This window comes from Oncorhynchus tshawytscha, linkage group LG02 (genome assembly GCF_018296145.1).
Source record: "Oncorhynchus tshawytscha isolate Ot180627B linkage group LG02, Otsh_v2.0, whole genome shotgun sequence".
In the NCBI taxonomy this organism is placed as follows: Eukaryota; Metazoa; Chordata; class Actinopteri; order Salmoniformes; family Salmonidae; genus Oncorhynchus; species Oncorhynchus tshawytscha.
The window spans coordinates 21681135-21698110 of NC_056430.1; the positions used below are offsets into that span (position 1 = coordinate 21681135).

Below are 16976 nucleotides of genomic sequence, written 5' to 3' on the forward strand. Positions count from 1 at the left end.
CTTGTGTGACGTGGAAAACAGAAATTAATTGTGTTGGTGTTGCCAATGCCTCGGGCTCTTTTACCATCACAAGGAGGATATAATAACCATTAAAACACATTTAACTGTGCACCATTCTACTGAGAGAGAAGAATTTCAAGAGATGTTTTTAAGGGCATTTTTATTCACAATTCTTGCTAACATTATTGCCTTTTTGTTCCTGTTGTTGTTTTCAACCAATACTATGCTTCAATTAAGAACATTAAAAGAGCCCATAGATTCATGTTGAGTTGCAGATCCTCTTGTGAGAATAAAAATGCAGTACTACACTCTGAAACAGCAGTGTTCTCTTTTTCCAGGCTCAATTCTTATATTATTCAGTTCTTCTCAATTCAGTGTCCAACTCTGTGGTTAAAAGCAGTTTAGTGGTTGGGGTCTATTCAATTTTGAACTAGATGGATTCCATTCCAATTCAACCTGAATTGGAGTTTAATAAAGCATTCTGATTTAACTATGCATTTTTATCCTCTTGCCTTTATGAGCCCATGTTGGGAGCTCCAGTTCCCTAACTAGTAACCACTGGAGGTTCCCTTCTGGATCTGTTTGTCTCTGGCTGCTTATCAGACTTCTTGATGCACCCATCCCGTTAGCGGGATCATTTTCGTCAACCACCGCTAAATTGCAGAGTGCCAAATTCAAATTAAACCACAAAAAATATTTAATTTTCATGAAATCACAAGTACAATATAGCAAAATACAGCTTAGCTTGTTGTTAAACCACCTGGTGTGTCATATTTCAATAAAGCTATTCGGATAAAGCATACCAAGCGTTTATGTAAGCACATCTCTCTCAGTAGGAAAAATATTACAAACAGCTAGCAGCCAAGTGTTTTTAGAGTTTTTAAAGTCACAAAAGTCAGAAAAGCAATAAATTAAATCGCATACTTTTGATGATCTTCAGATGTTTGCACTCACGAGACTCCCAGTTACACAATAAATGTTCCTTTTGTTCCATAAAGATTATTTTAAATCCAAAATACCTCCATTTGGTTGGCGCGTTATGTTCAGAAATCAACAGGCTCGAGCGGTCACGACATCGCAGACAAAAATTCCAAATAGTATCCGTAATTTTCATAGAAACATTTCAAACGTTTTTTATAATCTATCCTCAGGTTGTTTTTACAATATATAATCGATAATATATCAACCGGGAATGTAGCTTCTTCAATAGGAGAGAGAGAGAAAACTGCTGCTCCAAGCTGTTGCGCATACAAAACGCTGCTGGCACCCAGCCATACAATGACGCGATGTGATCTTTCTCGCTCATTTTTCGAAATAAAAGCCTGAAACTATGTCTAAAGACTGTTCACACCATGGGGGAGCCATAGGGAAAGGAATCTGGTTGATATCCCTTTAAATGGAATGAAGGCAGGCTATGGAACATGGAGCTTTCAAAATAGAGGTCACTTCCTGGTTTGATTTTCCTCAGGTTTTCGCCTGTAATATCAGTTCTGTTATACTCACAGACAATATTTTGACAGTTTTGGAAACTTTAGAGTGTTTTCTATCCTAATCTGACAATGATATGCAAATCCTAGATTCTGAGCCTGAGAAATAGGCAGTTTAAGTTGGGTACGTTTTTCATCCAAACATCAAAATACTGCCCTCTACACAGGTTATCAGACATACCACCTGTTACTTTCAAGGGTGAGGACATCTACCCAGAGCGCATTATCCAGTTAGAACAGTTGCATAAGGTTTTTAATACCACATGTCAATCTGGCTCTTCCCTTCTCTCTCCCAATGTTGTCAGACAAGCTTGGAAAGTGTTTTTCCTGTCTGTGTTGAAGCTCGGGATGAAAATGAAATAGAGGAGCCCACACACCACAGATAATGTGCATATTACATTTTTTCTGTGCTTAGCGGCGTGGCGGTGCTGTGGGGGACAGGGGGCAAGGAGGAGGAAGAGGGGGAGGGGGGTTGGATGCAGCCATAGCGCCACGATGAAGTCATTAGATGGAACAGCAGCTGGCAGTCACACACCATAAACCAGTTAACGCATCACAAGAGGAAACACAGATTATTGTCTGACAATGACAGCTGTGTGTGTGTGTGTGTGTACAGTATGTGTTGTGTGTTTGTGTTTCTTGATTAATAAAGAGACTGCTGCAGAATGTAACTTTGCGATGTTAGTTGGGCTAGATTCCTGTACAGTAGGTTTTTGTGTATGCTGTTTCTGCTGAGTTTCCTCTATCATTTAGTGAGACTGAATAGTTTTAGATTGGAATATAATGAAGATCGTTACCCAAAGATGGTCCATGCAATCTATTTAATTGCATTACTTATTTAACTGCTTAATTGGTAAATGTGCAGAATTAAATGTAAATGTATAAACACTTAATTGAACAAATCCATTGGTTTAAATAAATATTTCCACACGGACATTCAGCAGTATAAAGAACAGAATGGCTGTAATGAAAACAGTGTGTCTATTATCCAAATTCATACAAATATCTCACTTACTCCCTCCCTCCCTCACACCCTCTCTCTGTCTGTAGTTTTCGGGGGAGGTCCCAGAGAACAGTGTGAATGTGGTGGTGGCCAACCTGACAGTGATTGACAGGGATCAGCCCCACAGCCCTAACTGGGCTGCCCAGTACCGCATCGCCAGCGGAGACCCCCAGGGTCACTTCCTCATCCGCACCAACCCTGTCAACAACGACGGCATGGTCACTGTGGTCAAGGTAGGGGACTCATTTACTGTTTTACATAAACAACTCCAAGTGCTTTGGTTCCATATTGATATGGGTGCATTTCAAATCAAATCAAATCAAATTTTATTTGTCACATTTGAGTTGTTATTTAATTTAACTTTGCCTTCTCTAGTTCTCAACCTCCCTCTTTGCATATCTTACTTCCCCACCCTTCTCTCCCTCCAGCCGGTGGACTATGAGCAGAACAGGGCCTTCATGCTGACTGTGATAGTCTCTAACAAGGCCCCCCTGGCCAGTGGGATCCAGTCTTCTCTCCAGTCTTCAGCGGGGGTCACCATCTCCGTACAGGACGTCAACGAATCCCCTGTCTTCCCAACCAACCCCAAGTCCATCCGTTTTGAGGAGGGTGTCCCTGCAGGCACCACACTCACCGTGTTTGCTGCCCAAGACCCTGACCTCTTCATCCAGCAAACTGTCAGGTACTGAATGTTCACTGTTTTAGAATAGATGCTGATAGTATTTTGCTTGGATTTGTTCTCTCGTGAGGCTGAAACACTGCCTTCCCTAACTGAACCGCTCACAAAACCAAGGTCCAATAAATTCCTGTTGCCTAGCGACAAGAGATAAAAGGTTCAATCGTAATGAGCTGGACTGTGTGTCCAGCCACACTTTCTTTCTCTACCCCTGTTTCTCTCCATCTCTCTCCTCATCGATCCCTCTATTGCTTGCATCCGGGGCCATACTCCCTGAGTGGTTTGGCACTGGGGCATGGTGCTGTCTCTAAATCGACCCAGTGGGTCTCCCTGGAGAGAACTCCCACATACTCACCGGGTCAAAGGTCACTGAGCAACTCCAGCCACTCCATCCCCAGATTCAGCACCAATCAATTCAACTCTAAATTCAGCCTAACACGAGTACACAGAGGCAATCTGGAAATGTTAGAGAATTGATGCGGTGCAGGCAAACAAATAAACTCTAAAAACACCAGTTCTTCTCATAAATGGACTCCCTCGTGCAAACTTACTCTTTCACTGTTATTTTGTCTTCTTAGAGCCACAGAACTCCTCTTTTTCTCTCACCTCCCTCTCTCTAACTCAATCCTTTCACTTTCTCAGTCTCTTTCTTTCTCCTTTATTGATGAGAGGTCAGCGCTCCTGTCTTCTCCAGAGATGTCGTGGCAGCAGACAGGCAGTTCATGTTTGGACAGCCTAATCTCCACTGGTTGATTCACTTTAGTGACCTTGCCCGACAGATGACGTGAGGATCTACAGTGTGTGTACACCAGAAGAGACTCCTCCTTCCTTTCTCCTGCCCCATGACTCCTCCTCCCTTCGTTCTCGCTCATCTAGACGGGAAGGAAGAGGAGAGTAGAGAGGAGAAGAAAGAGTTGGACAGGGTCTGATTTGCCAGCTGATTTCACTTTCAGACTAGAGGGAAGTAGTGACATGCGTAGATGGATCATAGATCTTCCTCACCAGCTGTGTGTCCTTCTCCCTGTGCCAGCCTCTGCCAGCTGGGTGCTGGGTGTCAGAGAGAGGCTTGAGTGCCCCTGAGGTGCCACCGTGGCATGGGAAGAGATGACAGGGTCTCTCATGCCAACTAGAGACCTCTGTTTCACCTGTCAAGGGACACCAAATCCAAACTGACATCCAAGTCTGTTGTCATGACTCTCTCTAACTCTCAAGTTCCTGTTATTTTGCCGTCTATTCTGTTGTTGATATCCTAATGAAGGAACACCAAATTGAAAAATGTGTATGTATGTATCTGTCTTTACCTCCCTCCATCCCTTGGAGTGCAGGATTTCCATGGTTGCAGGAGACTAAATGTGGCAGAGTGTGTTTCATTAGCGGGAGATAGATTTAGTTGCCTAGCTGCCATAATCTCCCAGACATCTCGTTGGCACTCGCTAACCTGTGTCATCCTCCAGCGTGTTCTCTAATTAGACTCATCATAATCATCAGCAGCATCATCAAACTTCCTCCCACCAGGCATCTGATCTCTCTATACCTCTGTCTCTATATTTGCACTATAAATACAAAGTATGTGGACACTCCATCAAATTAGTGGATTCGACTATTTCAGCCACACCCGTTGCTGACAGGTGTATAAAATGTAGCACACAGCCATGCAATCTCCATAGACAAACAATGGCAGTAGAATGGCCTTACTGACTTTCAACGTGGCACTGTCATACTGTAGGATGCCACCAAATTCCTGCCCTGCTAGAGCTGCCCCGGTCAACTGTAAGTGCTGTCATTGTGAAGTGAGAGGCCACAGAAGCTCATAGAACGGGACCCCCAAGTGCTGAAGTGTAAAAATCGTCTGTCCTTGGTTGCAACACTTACTACCGAGTTCCAAACTGCCTCTGGAAGCAATGTCAACACAAAAACTGTTAGTCGGGACCTTCATGTAATGGGTTTCCATTGTTGAGCAGCCGCACACAAGCCTAAGATCACCATGGGCAGTGCCAAGCATCGGCTGGAGTGGTTTAAAGCTCGCCACCATTGGAATCTGGAGCAGTGGAAACACGTTATCTGTACTGATGAATCACGCTTCACCATCTGGCAGTCAGACAGACGAATCTGGGTTTGGCGAATGCCAGGAGAACGCTACCTGCCCGAATGCATAGTGACAACTGTAAAGTTTGGTGGATGAGTAATAATGGTCTAGGGCTATATTTCATGGTTCGGGCTAGGCCCCTTATTTCCAGTGAAAGGAAATCTTAACGCTACAGCATTCAATGACATTCCAGACGATTGTGCGTCCAACTTTGTGCCAATAGTTTGAGGAAGGCCATTTCCTGTTTCAGCATGACAATTACCCCATTCACAAAGCTAAGGCCAAACAGAAATGGTTTGTCGAGATCGGTGTGGAAGAATTTGACTGGCCTGCACACAGCCCTGACCTCAACCCCATCGAACACCTTTGGGATGAATTGGAACACCGACTGCGAGCCAGGCCTAATCACCCAACATCTGTGCCCATCCTCAGTAATGGTCTTGTGACTGAATGGAAGCAAGTCCCCGCAGCAATGTTTCAACATCTAGTGGAAAGGCTCGTATAGCAGCAAAGGGGAGACCAACTCCATTTAATGCCCATGCTTTTGGAATGAGCTGTCCGTCGAGCAGCTGTCCACATACTTTTTGTCATGTAATGTATCTTTCCATCTTTCCACACTGTGACAAATGCCTTTTAACGGAGTAATCACATTGATTTACATTGATTTATGGAGACAAATATAGACCTATACTTTTGAATTCATGTGGCAGTGTTACCTGCATGAAAGTAAGCTCCTGTACCTCTAATTAATATCTCCACTTACATACTCATTCGTTTGTGCAAATTGCTCTTAATTTGTTGTTAGCTGTCAACCAAGCTGCAAGAATACCATACTGCTTCCTGATGACGCAATCTCAATCGCACTCCACACCTCCCTTTCCCACATGGACAAAGGAACACCTATGTGAGAATGCTGTTCATCGACTACAGCTCAGTGTTCAACACCATAGTGCCCACGAAGTTCATCACTAAGCTAAGGACTCTGGGACTTAACACCTCCCTCTGCAACTGGATTCTGGACTTCCTGACGGGCCGCCACCAGGTGGTAAGAGTAGGCAACAACACGTCTGCCACGCTGATCCTTAACACTGGGGCTCCTCAGGGGTGTGTACTTAGTCCCCTCCTGTATTCCCTGTTCACCCACGACTGCGTGGCCAAACACGACTCAACATCATCAAGTTTGCTGACAACACAACAGTGGTAGGTCTGATCACCGACAAGGATGAGATGGCCTATAGAGAGGAGGTCAGAGAACTGGCAGTGTGGTGCCAGGACAACAACCTCTCCCTCAATGTGAGCAAGACAAAGGAGCTGATTGTGGACTACAGGAAAAGTTAAGATTAGATACAGGGTATTTGCCAATTCTACTTCTATTTGTACTGAAGGATATATTAAGGCATTATCACTATGGGATTATATATGTTGTAATAGTTTCTACTGTGTCTGCAGGTACTCCAAGTTGTCTGACCCCGCTAACTGGCTGAGGATCAACAGGACCAATGGTCAGATCACCACCATGGCTGTGCTGGACAGGGAGTCTATGTACGTCAGGAACAACATCTATGAGGCCACCTTCCTGGCTGCCGACAATGGTAAGTCTGGTAAGTGAGTGTGTGTGCATGTGGTAATTCTGTGTGTGTGGTGTGTGTGTGTGTGTGTGTGTGTGTGTGTGTGTGTGTGTGTGTGTGTGTGTGTGTGTGTGTGTGTGTGTGTGTGTGTGTGTGTGTCTGTCTGTCCTCCTGTGTGTACGTGTGCGTGCGTACCGCATCAGTGTGTATGTTGCCTGCTAAATGCATCCCTTGTGTACTGTGGCGAGGAGTGAAATATCTGTCTAAATGTGCCACAGGTGAGTGCTGTCGAAGCTGCTGTAGTGATCGGTGAAGTACTCTAAAACCAATCGCCCCATTACAAATAGAGGTGCTTACTCTCTGTGTTTGAGAGAGAGGGCACAGGTGGTGTTGTACCACAGAGATATTAAAGATTGGTTTGCGGGAATGAGGTGTGCTGCCCTCGAGTGCACAGAATTTAGGCAAACAAGCTGTTGATTGCCTATTGATTCCAGACACCAGTCTACATGGGGATATATTCTACTTTAATTTAATTTTGCTTTTATTCATTCTGCTCCACTAAGGTAGGAGCTCAACAAAGCACCGAACCAATCACAACAGACAAGCAGTTAATGGTGTACTCTACTGTGCTGAGGCAATAGACCTTTACATAAAGTATCTGTAGCTCATGCACTGCTTTACTTTGTAATAGAAAACAGAGATGGATCTCCTCAGTGTGATGAGCTTGGGTGAACTCCATTCATGCAGACAGAGCAGCATCAGTTACTTAGCAGAAATTATAAACTGGGTGGTTCGAGCCCTGAATGCTGATTGACAGCCATGGTATATCAGACTGTATGCCACATTTATTTTACTGCTCTAATTACGTTGGTAAACAGTTTATAATAGCAATACGGCACTTCAAGGGTTTGTGATATATGGTCAATATACTGCGGCTAAGGACTCTTCTTGGGCACGACACAACGCAGGCCTTATTGCTTAAATACTCCATGATAATCAGTTGGCTATATAAAGTTATAGTAGTCTTTTCTCATAGACTGTAGGTTAGGGTGTGTTTGTTGTCACGCTATATTGTAGATTATGGTGTGTTTGTTGTCATAGTATATTGTAGGTTAGGGTGTGTTTCGCCTCAGTGCATTTTAACAACAGCCCCTGTGTAAGGGAGATATGTGGTGCTTTCCAGTAGAGTCGTTTCATGTGTCCTCTGAGAGTGCTGAGCTCCCGACTCACGCAGAGTGAAATATTTATGTGCGGTTTCATTTATTATGGCTGTCATCACTGGGAGCTTTTAGAACAAATGCATGCTGTATTCTTCCATCACTCTCAAACCCTCTCTCAATATTCTCTCAGCTCCCTCGTTTTTCTCTTTCTCTGTTTCTTCCTCATCTCCCCTCCCTTTGTCCCTTTGCTCTCTTCTATTTTCATTCTATTTCTCCCCTCCAAATGAAATTCAATTGACGACAAGTGATTTTTAGACACTGTATATTATATGGCAGCGGGAAGATGTTTTGGGGTGGGCACCCCTACTTCCTGCGGCTGTGCTGTGTATATGCATGAAGTTTCTGTCGTCCTCAAATTGATTACGTTTGTCTCTCTCTTCCTTTCTATCCTTCTTCTTTATCTCCTCCCATCTCTCCCCCCTCTCTCTCTCCCCTCGCACCCCCTTGTCAGGTTCTCCCCCGGCCAGTGGAACAGGTACTCTGCAGATCCATCTGATAGATGTGAATGACAATGCTCCGGTGATGATGCCCAAGGAGGCCCAGTTGTGTGAACGAGCCAATCCCCGCTCCAAGGTCAACATCACAGCCTCCGATGCCGACGCTGACCCCCATGTGGGGCCATTTGTGTTTGAGCTGCCCTCCTACCCCCCCAGCATCCGACGCAACTGGACCATCTCCCGGATCAGCGGTAAGACATGGGATCTCCGCTAGAGGTGTAGTGTGTCATTGTTCAAATTCTGTAGTCCAACTTCTCTACTTGCAATTATATTAGCACAGCTGAAAACTGTTGTACTGATTAAAGAAGCAATAAAACTGGTCTTCTTTAAACTAGTAGAGTATCTGGAGCTTGATCATTTGTGGGTTCGATTACAGAAATTTCTTCTGAAACTCGTCAGTCTATTCTTGTCCTGAGAAATGAAGGCTATTTCATGTGAGAAATTGCCAAGAAACTGAAGATCTCGTACAACGCTGTGTACTACTCCCTTCACAGAACAGCGCAAACTGACTCTAACCAGAATAGAAAGAGGAGTGGGAGGCCCCGGTGTACAACTAGGCAAGAGGACAAATACATTAGAGTGTCTAGTTTGAGAAACAGACGCCTCACAAGTCCTCAACTGGCAGCTTCATTAAATAGTACCCCCAAAACACCAGTCTCAACGTCAACAGTGAAGAGGCGACTTCGGGATGCTGGCCTTCTAGGCAGAGTTCCTCTGTCCAGTGTCTGTGTTCTTTTTCCCATCTTAATCTTTTATTTTTATTGCCCAGTCTGAGATATGGCTTTTTCTTTGCAATTCTGCCAAGAAGGCCAGCATCCCGGAGTCGCCTCTTCACTGTTGACGTTGAGACTGGTGTTTTGCAGGTACTATTTAATGAAGCTGCCAGTCTTAATTTCTCAGAACAAGAAAAGAGTGACGAGTTTCAGAAGAAAGTCCTGTTTCTGGCCATTTTTAGCCTGTAATCAAATCCACAAATGCTGATGCTCCAGATACTCAACTAGTCTAAAGAAGTCCAGTTTTATTGCTTCTTTAATCAGAATGACAGTTTTCATCTGTGCTAACATAATTACAAAAGGGTTTTCTAATGATCAATTAGCCTTTTAAAATGATAAACTTGGATTAGCTAACACAACATGCCATTGGTACACAGGAGTGATGGTTGCTGATAATGGGCCTCTGTACGACTATGTAGATATTCCATAAAAATCATCCCTTTCCAGCTACAATAGTCAGTCACAACATTAACAATGTCTGCACTGTATTTCTGATAAATTTTATGTTATTTTAATGGACAAAAAATGTAGCTTTTCTTTCAAAAACAAGGACATTTCTAAATGACCCCAAACTTTGAACGGTAGTGTCATTTTTTTTTAACCTTTATTTAACTAGGCAAGTCAGTTAAGAACAAATTCTTGTTTACAATGACAGCCTACACCAGCCAAACCCGGACGACGCTGGGCTAATTGTGCCCCGCCCTTTGGGACTCCCAATCAAGGCATGTTGTGATACAGCCTGAAATCGAACCAGGGTGTCTGTAGTGACGCCTCTAGCACTGAGATGCAGTGCCTTAGACCGCTGTGCCACTCGGGAGCCTCATCATATGTGGTTGTCCCACCTATCTATCTTAAGATGAATGCACTAACTGTAAGTCACTCTCGAAAAGAGCATCTGCTAAATGACTGAAATGTTCAAATGTAAATGCTGTTGATTTATATTGTCTAAATCTTGTCTGATGTGTGTGTGTGTGGATGCTGGCTCCCTGTGTGTTTGCTTCTGTGTGACAGATGACATGGTGTGGTCTCAGGCTGATGGCCTGTGGTATAAAGGAGGTCTTATATGTCACTATTCTCCTAGAGAGTAAATGGCTCTGTCTCATGTTGACGTATGACTTGTGTGCTTTGTGACAGATCACATCCATTCATCTCCCTGCCCTGATAGACAATATGTCATCTGTGCATGTTGATGTATAACCCCCTTTCTGTTGGCAGTCCGATACTGTTGTTTTAGTTGGAAGTATTTCGTTGGAAATATACTGTTGTTTTAGTTGGAAATATGATTGGACATATTGTGCCGATGTGTGCCTGCCTGCGTGTTTATTTCGCTACAGTGACTACCTGTGTATTATTCTGTATGTATTTGCATGTACTGTATCTCTGCCAGTACTGCTCACATGGCCACAGATGACTACAGTAAAACTCTGGAGTGGTCAACTGTTTATTTCTACACCACTGCTATATACTTCTAGCAGTGACTGGACATTGTGTCTGTGTGACTATGTGCAGGTGACTATGCCCAGTTGAGACTGAGGATTCCCTACCTGGATGCAGAGGTGTATGATGTTCCCATCATCGTGTCGGACTCCGGTAACCCGCCCCTCTCTAACAGGTCCATTATAAAGGTCAAGGTGTGTCCGTGTGATGACAACGGAGACTGTACTACCACCGGAGCTGTGGCTGCTGCCGGACTGGGGACCGGGGCCATCATAGCCATACTCATCTGTATCATCATACTGCTTAGTGAGTATAATACACACTTATAAACGCACGCACGCGCACACACACACACACACACACACACACACACACACACACACACCTGTGCTGTAGGAGTCATTGTTCTGTATAATCATACTACTAGGTACTGTATATCATGTACATTACATGCGCATCATGTACATTACACACACCACCTCTGATATATCCCTGTTCACTCCTCTGTCTGTGTTGTATTGTGGTGTGTGTTGTATGTTGCAGTCCTTGTGCTAGTGTTTGTGATGTGGATGAAGCGCAGGGAGAAGGAGCGTCAGGCCAAGCCCCTGCTGATCGACCCAGAGGACGACGTCAGAGACAACATTCTGAAGTACGACGAGGAGGGAGGAGGAGAGGAGGACCAGGTCAGTGTTATACACATTACGCATGCAGAGCAAGGCTTCATCTAACAACACAGCCATAGAGATGATGGCGGTGATGATGATGACGATGACAACGATGATGATGATGAAGATGGCATATTTAATAACTGTGATTGCACTCAGACACTTCCTCAGTCATTCTTACAGTCCCACTGAGTCTCCTTCCTTGCTCTGTGTTGCAGGACTATGACCTGAGCCAGCTGCAGCAGCCTGAGTCTGTGGAGCACATAATCAGTAAACCAGTGGGGGTGCGCAGGGTGGACGAGAGGCCCATCATCGCTGAGTCCCAGTACCCTGTCAGACCCAGCCTGCCCCACCCTGGAGACATCGGAGACTTCATAAACGACGTATGTTAACTATTAGACATCAGAAGTAATTTATCTCAAAAGACTATTTAAGTGTTCTAATGTTTGAGTTTCTATACCAAGGAGCAATCACAGTAACAGCATAGTTCATAACAGCACAGTTCATAACAACCACAGTAACACCACAGTTCATAACATTCACAGTAACACCACAGTTCATAACAATCACAGTAGCACCACAGTTCATAACAATCACAGTAGCACCACAGTTCATAACAACCACAGTAACACCACAGTTCATAACAACCACAGTAACACCACAGAGCATACCAACCACAGTAACACCACAGTTCATAACAATCACAGTAGCACCACAGTTCATAACAATCACAGTAGCACCACAGTTCATACCAAACTTAGCAACAAGCATGCCATCAGTATAATCACTATTGCCTTCCTCTCCTCAGTGTTAACTAAGCCTCTCTGTCTCTCTCTCTCTCTCTCTCTCTCTCTCTCTCTCTCTCTCTCAGGGTCTGAGGGCGGCGGACAACGACCCCACGGCCCCGCCCTATGACTCCCTGCTGGTGTTTGACTATGAGGGCAGTGGCTCCACGGCCGGCTCTGTCAGCTCCCTCAACTCCTCTAGCTCAGGAGACCAGGACTACGACTACCTCAACGACTGGGGCCCCCGCTTCAAGAAGCTGGCAGACCTCTACGGCGGGGGAGAGGACGACTGAGAGAGGGGTGTGGGTGGGTACGGAGGGGGTCCGGGGGGAGGGATTGGGGTCAGATGCTCCTCGAAACCACAGGCAGGGCCCAAGCAGTACCACATGAGATGTTCCCATAGTAGACCAGTGAGGAGAGGACGGAACCTAAGAGAGTGTTCTAGAAGACGGCCTGTGACCTCACCAGGTTCTGCTGCTACTCTATTCTGGCTTTTTTAGTGGCAAGTTTTTAGTGTGTTTTGTTTCTCACTCTACTGGACGTCGAGCTATCTGGGGATGCGAGACACTTCTGAGAGACAGGAGTGCTGACGCTCGTTTGGCTTGGATGATGAAAAGGAACATGACAAACTCATCTCCTTTTGGTTTAACGCTGAACACAATGTACAAAAAGACACTCTTTCTCTCTCTCAACTTGAATTTCCTTAGAACAGAAGCACTGTCATTTTATAAAGTGCCTTTTGTGGTGTGTTTTGTATCGGACTCCTGCTATCTCAGGGTTGGTTGCCATTGGAGAAGTTTCGAGCGGCACACTCCCTTGTAACCTCCGCCCCCCCCCAACCTTCATATGAGTCCCTCTCCTCTGCTCTCTGATGTCACAAGAACTGCTGTACCCAGCAGCAACACAGACGAGAGAACCACACAACGAGGGCTGGCTGTAGGTTAAGATCAGTTATACTCCTTTTGGAGCGTTTTGGAGAAGTATTACTAAAGCAACCCTTTGTCAGTGATACCTGATACATCACTGGGCTGATCGAAGACTTACCCAACCATCAACACAACACTGACATTGGATGTGTGTATGTGTGTCTGTTTTTAAAACTGAGGGGGGTTTCTAACAAACAGAGAATGCCTGCCTTTCCTCTGTGAACTCATGAGTCCAGGAGCCTATACGCTCAGATGCTTGCCTGCCCTGTACGGTTTTGTGTTGCTTTCCACACTGTAAAGCTTATGTAGGCATGATCTGAATAGTGAGATAGTATAACACAGTAAGGCTTGAAATGGCTTGGAAAGAATGCACTGATAAAGAAGCATTAGAAGGATTTTTCTGGCCTTGAACATTCCCATTTTTAGGTCAACAAAACTATTGAGAGATGCATGAATTATTTTATTTTTATGTTTTACTTAACGCACTTATTCTTATGTGGTGAGAATGTGAATATACTCTGTAAAAAGACATTCAAAAAAGAACATGCTGTACGATACCTATTTTTGAAGTATTCATTTCAAAAAAAGTTGCTGCTCTAGCTAGCTCTTCAATAGGCTGAAAGACGTTGTGGAACAGCTATTTTCAATGTGTGCGTGTGTTTCTTTTCTCAACTTTGTCAAGATGCTGTACGTTTGTTTCAGTTTCAGTTTTCTATTTTTTTATTTTTTGGGGGGTTGTTTTTTAAGAATTAAGACAGCTTTGTTATAATCCTGTTTTTTTATATGTCAAATGCAGCCCTCCCTCTTCTCTTGTGTCTTTGACGAACGCCTTTCTGTCTGCCTCTGGACTTGGGACTGTGAAAGGGTTAAACAGCCATGTCTGCTGATAGTTGTTCCATTATTAAGTGTATCTGAATCATTTTCTTCATTCATCTAGATACTGGATATGTGCTTAAGAAAATAAATGAGACATGTTTTAAAAATGTTGCAACTTACTTACTACTACCTAGTTCATGTTCAACCATCAGTGGGCTTCACTCTAACCTTCTTGAGCTCTGCATCGGCATGAATTTTAAGCCTGAACCCTACCCATGCCCGTAACATTCAGGCCCGATTGCTTCTGCCAGAAGTATGAAATCAGAAATAGCTTCCTCCGTTAGTAAATCCGTTAACTACATATGACTGATCAATCGGGAATTACCTTAACATTTTAGCAAGGATCTCCCGCGATATGGATTGAATCCAGACCTCAATCTTTTCTCTGTGTTGGAGGGCAAGGAGAAGGAATAGACACAGTGACGACCTTTTCCTTGAAGTTGATTGATTAACTAAAGGTGATGACCTCTTTGTTTTAATGTGAACGTGAAGGGCCCTTCTCCCTCACGGTTCTAGCATTCTGTACATTGCAAAGCAAAGAGTGGAAGGAATACTCTGCAGGGTAACAACGTATATTTGTGTCCATCCCTGTGATTTCAATTAATCAGCTGAGGCCCCAAAAAGCAGCGGGGGAATGGAAGGGTTTTAATCCTCCCCAGCTGTGTCTATCAATTAGCCACACCATTAATCCCCAGGACCTAAATCTCATTATATAGAGCGCCTTTAATAAGACACCCAGAGAGAGGGGAGAGAAAGGGGGGAGAGATATGGGCTAAAAGGATGCAGCCTACAGTGAAAAGATCAGATCTACTGTATATGGGTACTTCAGAGACCTGAGAGGATGGACAGAGCAGAACCTACAGAGGGATGTTATATTATATTCTTTAAAAAAGGGTTGTTTAAAAAAGGGGGGGGGGGGTTTAGACCCATGTTCACTCAGACCCAACTCTTGTTACTAGAGAGAGAGAGAGAGAGCTGTGCTGATAGGCTTTGGGGGCATGCTACCATACTGTGGCTGATAATGAGGTGTGCTTTGATTCCACAGTTAATCTCTACACTTGAGAAGGAAGCCTGGCATTAAGGAGATTAAATATTCAAGCCTTCTATATAATAAGGAATCCTTCTATATAATACAGAATACTTTTATTTGCAGTGCATGGTGACTCACATCTAGGGTTGCAAAAGGATATTACTGGAAACTTCCTAAGTTTTCCAGTAAACTACCAGAAATTTGATATCTTTCAAGGATTTTATGTAACCGATCATAAAATATGCTTCAGAATGTCACAGGTGATCCTCTTTGTGTTCTTATCACATGTAAAATATATGAAATCATTGAATAAGATTATTTTTAAATATAAAATGTAATGACAAAACTGTAAAACATTATCCTAAACGTAAGCCATCAATTTAGTGAATGCCGTTCGTGTTACAGTTGAGGGTTTCAGTATGGAATATACTTTATTTTATAACCTTTTTTTATATATATTATGTCATTGTTTTGGCATCAAACTGGTGGCAGTTGTGAAAAAAATCAATAGTTGGAGGAGTTGCAGATGATGATGATGAAAAAGGAGAGTTACTTTAGTGTTTCTTCAAGGGTTATGCTACTTCAATATATACCAAACGTTAAGAACACCCCATTCTTGATACACATGGGAAAGTGTTAGGCCCAGTAGCGTTGCAGTTTCTGACACAAACAGATACGCCTGGCACCTACTATCATATCCCATTCAAAGGCACTTAAATATTTTGTCTTGCCCATTCACACTCTGAATGGCACACATACACGATATATGTCTCAATTATCTCAAGGCTTAAAAATTTCACCAATTGAAGTGGATTTAACAAGTGACATCAATAAGGGATCATCGCTTTTACCTAGATTCACCTGGTCAGTCAATGTCATGGAAAGAGCTGGTGTTCTTCATGTTTTGTATGCTCAGTGTATTGACAAGCAGTTCTTGTGGCTCTGCATTGCTTGATAAAGAGAAAGAAAAGCCAAGTTGAAGTGACTTGTTGAAAAATGGTGTATACTAAGCAAGAGCCTAGCAGTTGGCCAGCAGCCAGCCTCTTATGTATTGTAAATAAAGTTCTCGTTTTCAAATGCATTCAGCCCAGCTCTTTTCATTTCCTGTCAATAAAGGCCCTAGTCTCTTGGGCTGGCAGTGGGAACAATCCAATCTGAGAATGACTCTGACGGGTTTTGATGGTGCCCGGATAATTTGCTGTTTACAATTTAGTGCTGATGGGGCTGCTTCGGTGCGAGCAGCACCATGGGAGGGACTTGTTTACCGGGTCTGTTGTGCTGACACAGCGGAGCACTCCTGCTATTTAAAGATCAGGTCATGAATGAGATCAAAGCAGGAGAATCAATTTGATGTTACTACTCAGAGTAGAGTGTAAGGGCTCTATTCAACCTGTATTGCTGAAACCCTACAGATTGCGCAATAGATATTTAAAGGCAATTTCTGATTGAGCCAATGCAGCATTTACCATGAATGCAGTCTACGCTAACGTAGGAACATTGCCTTTAAATTTAAGTCATGCTGTAACGCTGAACTTCCGCTGTATGGATTGAATAGAGCCCTAAGTCCAGTCCGGTCCACATCCCAGTCTAATGTACCTCTGGTGATCTGAAGGGTTGAGAAATGCAATGGTGGAGAGAGTGATGGAGCAGAGACCAGATGGGTTCACATCAACCTGTAAAACTCTGTATTTATGCAAACAACATGTTTCAGACATTGGTTTACCCATCACATACCAAACTATCGATCAGATTGTGCAAACCTTTGATCAGAACGTGATTGTGTGAGTATCTGTTATTAGGCCTATCTCTGCAAAGTACAGTATCACTGGATTGCACTAAAATGCCTTGTTGAATAACTGACTTCCTGCATCTACCCTTCCCAATATGGCCTTATCTGGACCTGTCAGAGCGCAGTGAATGGTTTAGAAGCCTTCATCCAGGGCTAAT

The 16976-nt window shown here is 43.8% G+C and overlaps 1 protein-coding gene across 2 annotated transcripts in view; it reads left to right on the forward strand.

The window, feature by feature from the left end:
- The window catches only part of LOC112219555 (cadherin-4), a 342114-nt gene extending 329623 nt beyond the window's left edge, over positions 1–12491 (forward strand). For both annotated transcript variants that reach the window (XM_024380897.1, XM_024380906.1), the window contains exons 10-17: positions 2538–2723; positions 2919–3172; positions 6702–6844; positions 8492–8728; positions 10820–11053; positions 11291–11430; positions 11631–11795; positions 12284–12491. In XM_024380897.1, coding sequence (XP_024236665.1) covers positions 2538–2723; positions 2919–3172; positions 6702–6844; positions 8492–8728; positions 10820–11053; positions 11291–11430; positions 11631–11795; positions 12284–12490 — 1566 coding nt within the window. In that variant the 3' untranslated portion in view covers position 12491. The remainder of the gene's footprint in view (positions 1–2537; positions 2724–2918; positions 3173–6701; positions 6845–8491; positions 8729–10819; positions 11054–11290; positions 11431–11630; positions 11796–12283) is intronic.
- The last annotated feature ends 4485 nt before the right edge of the window (positions 12492–16976 follow it).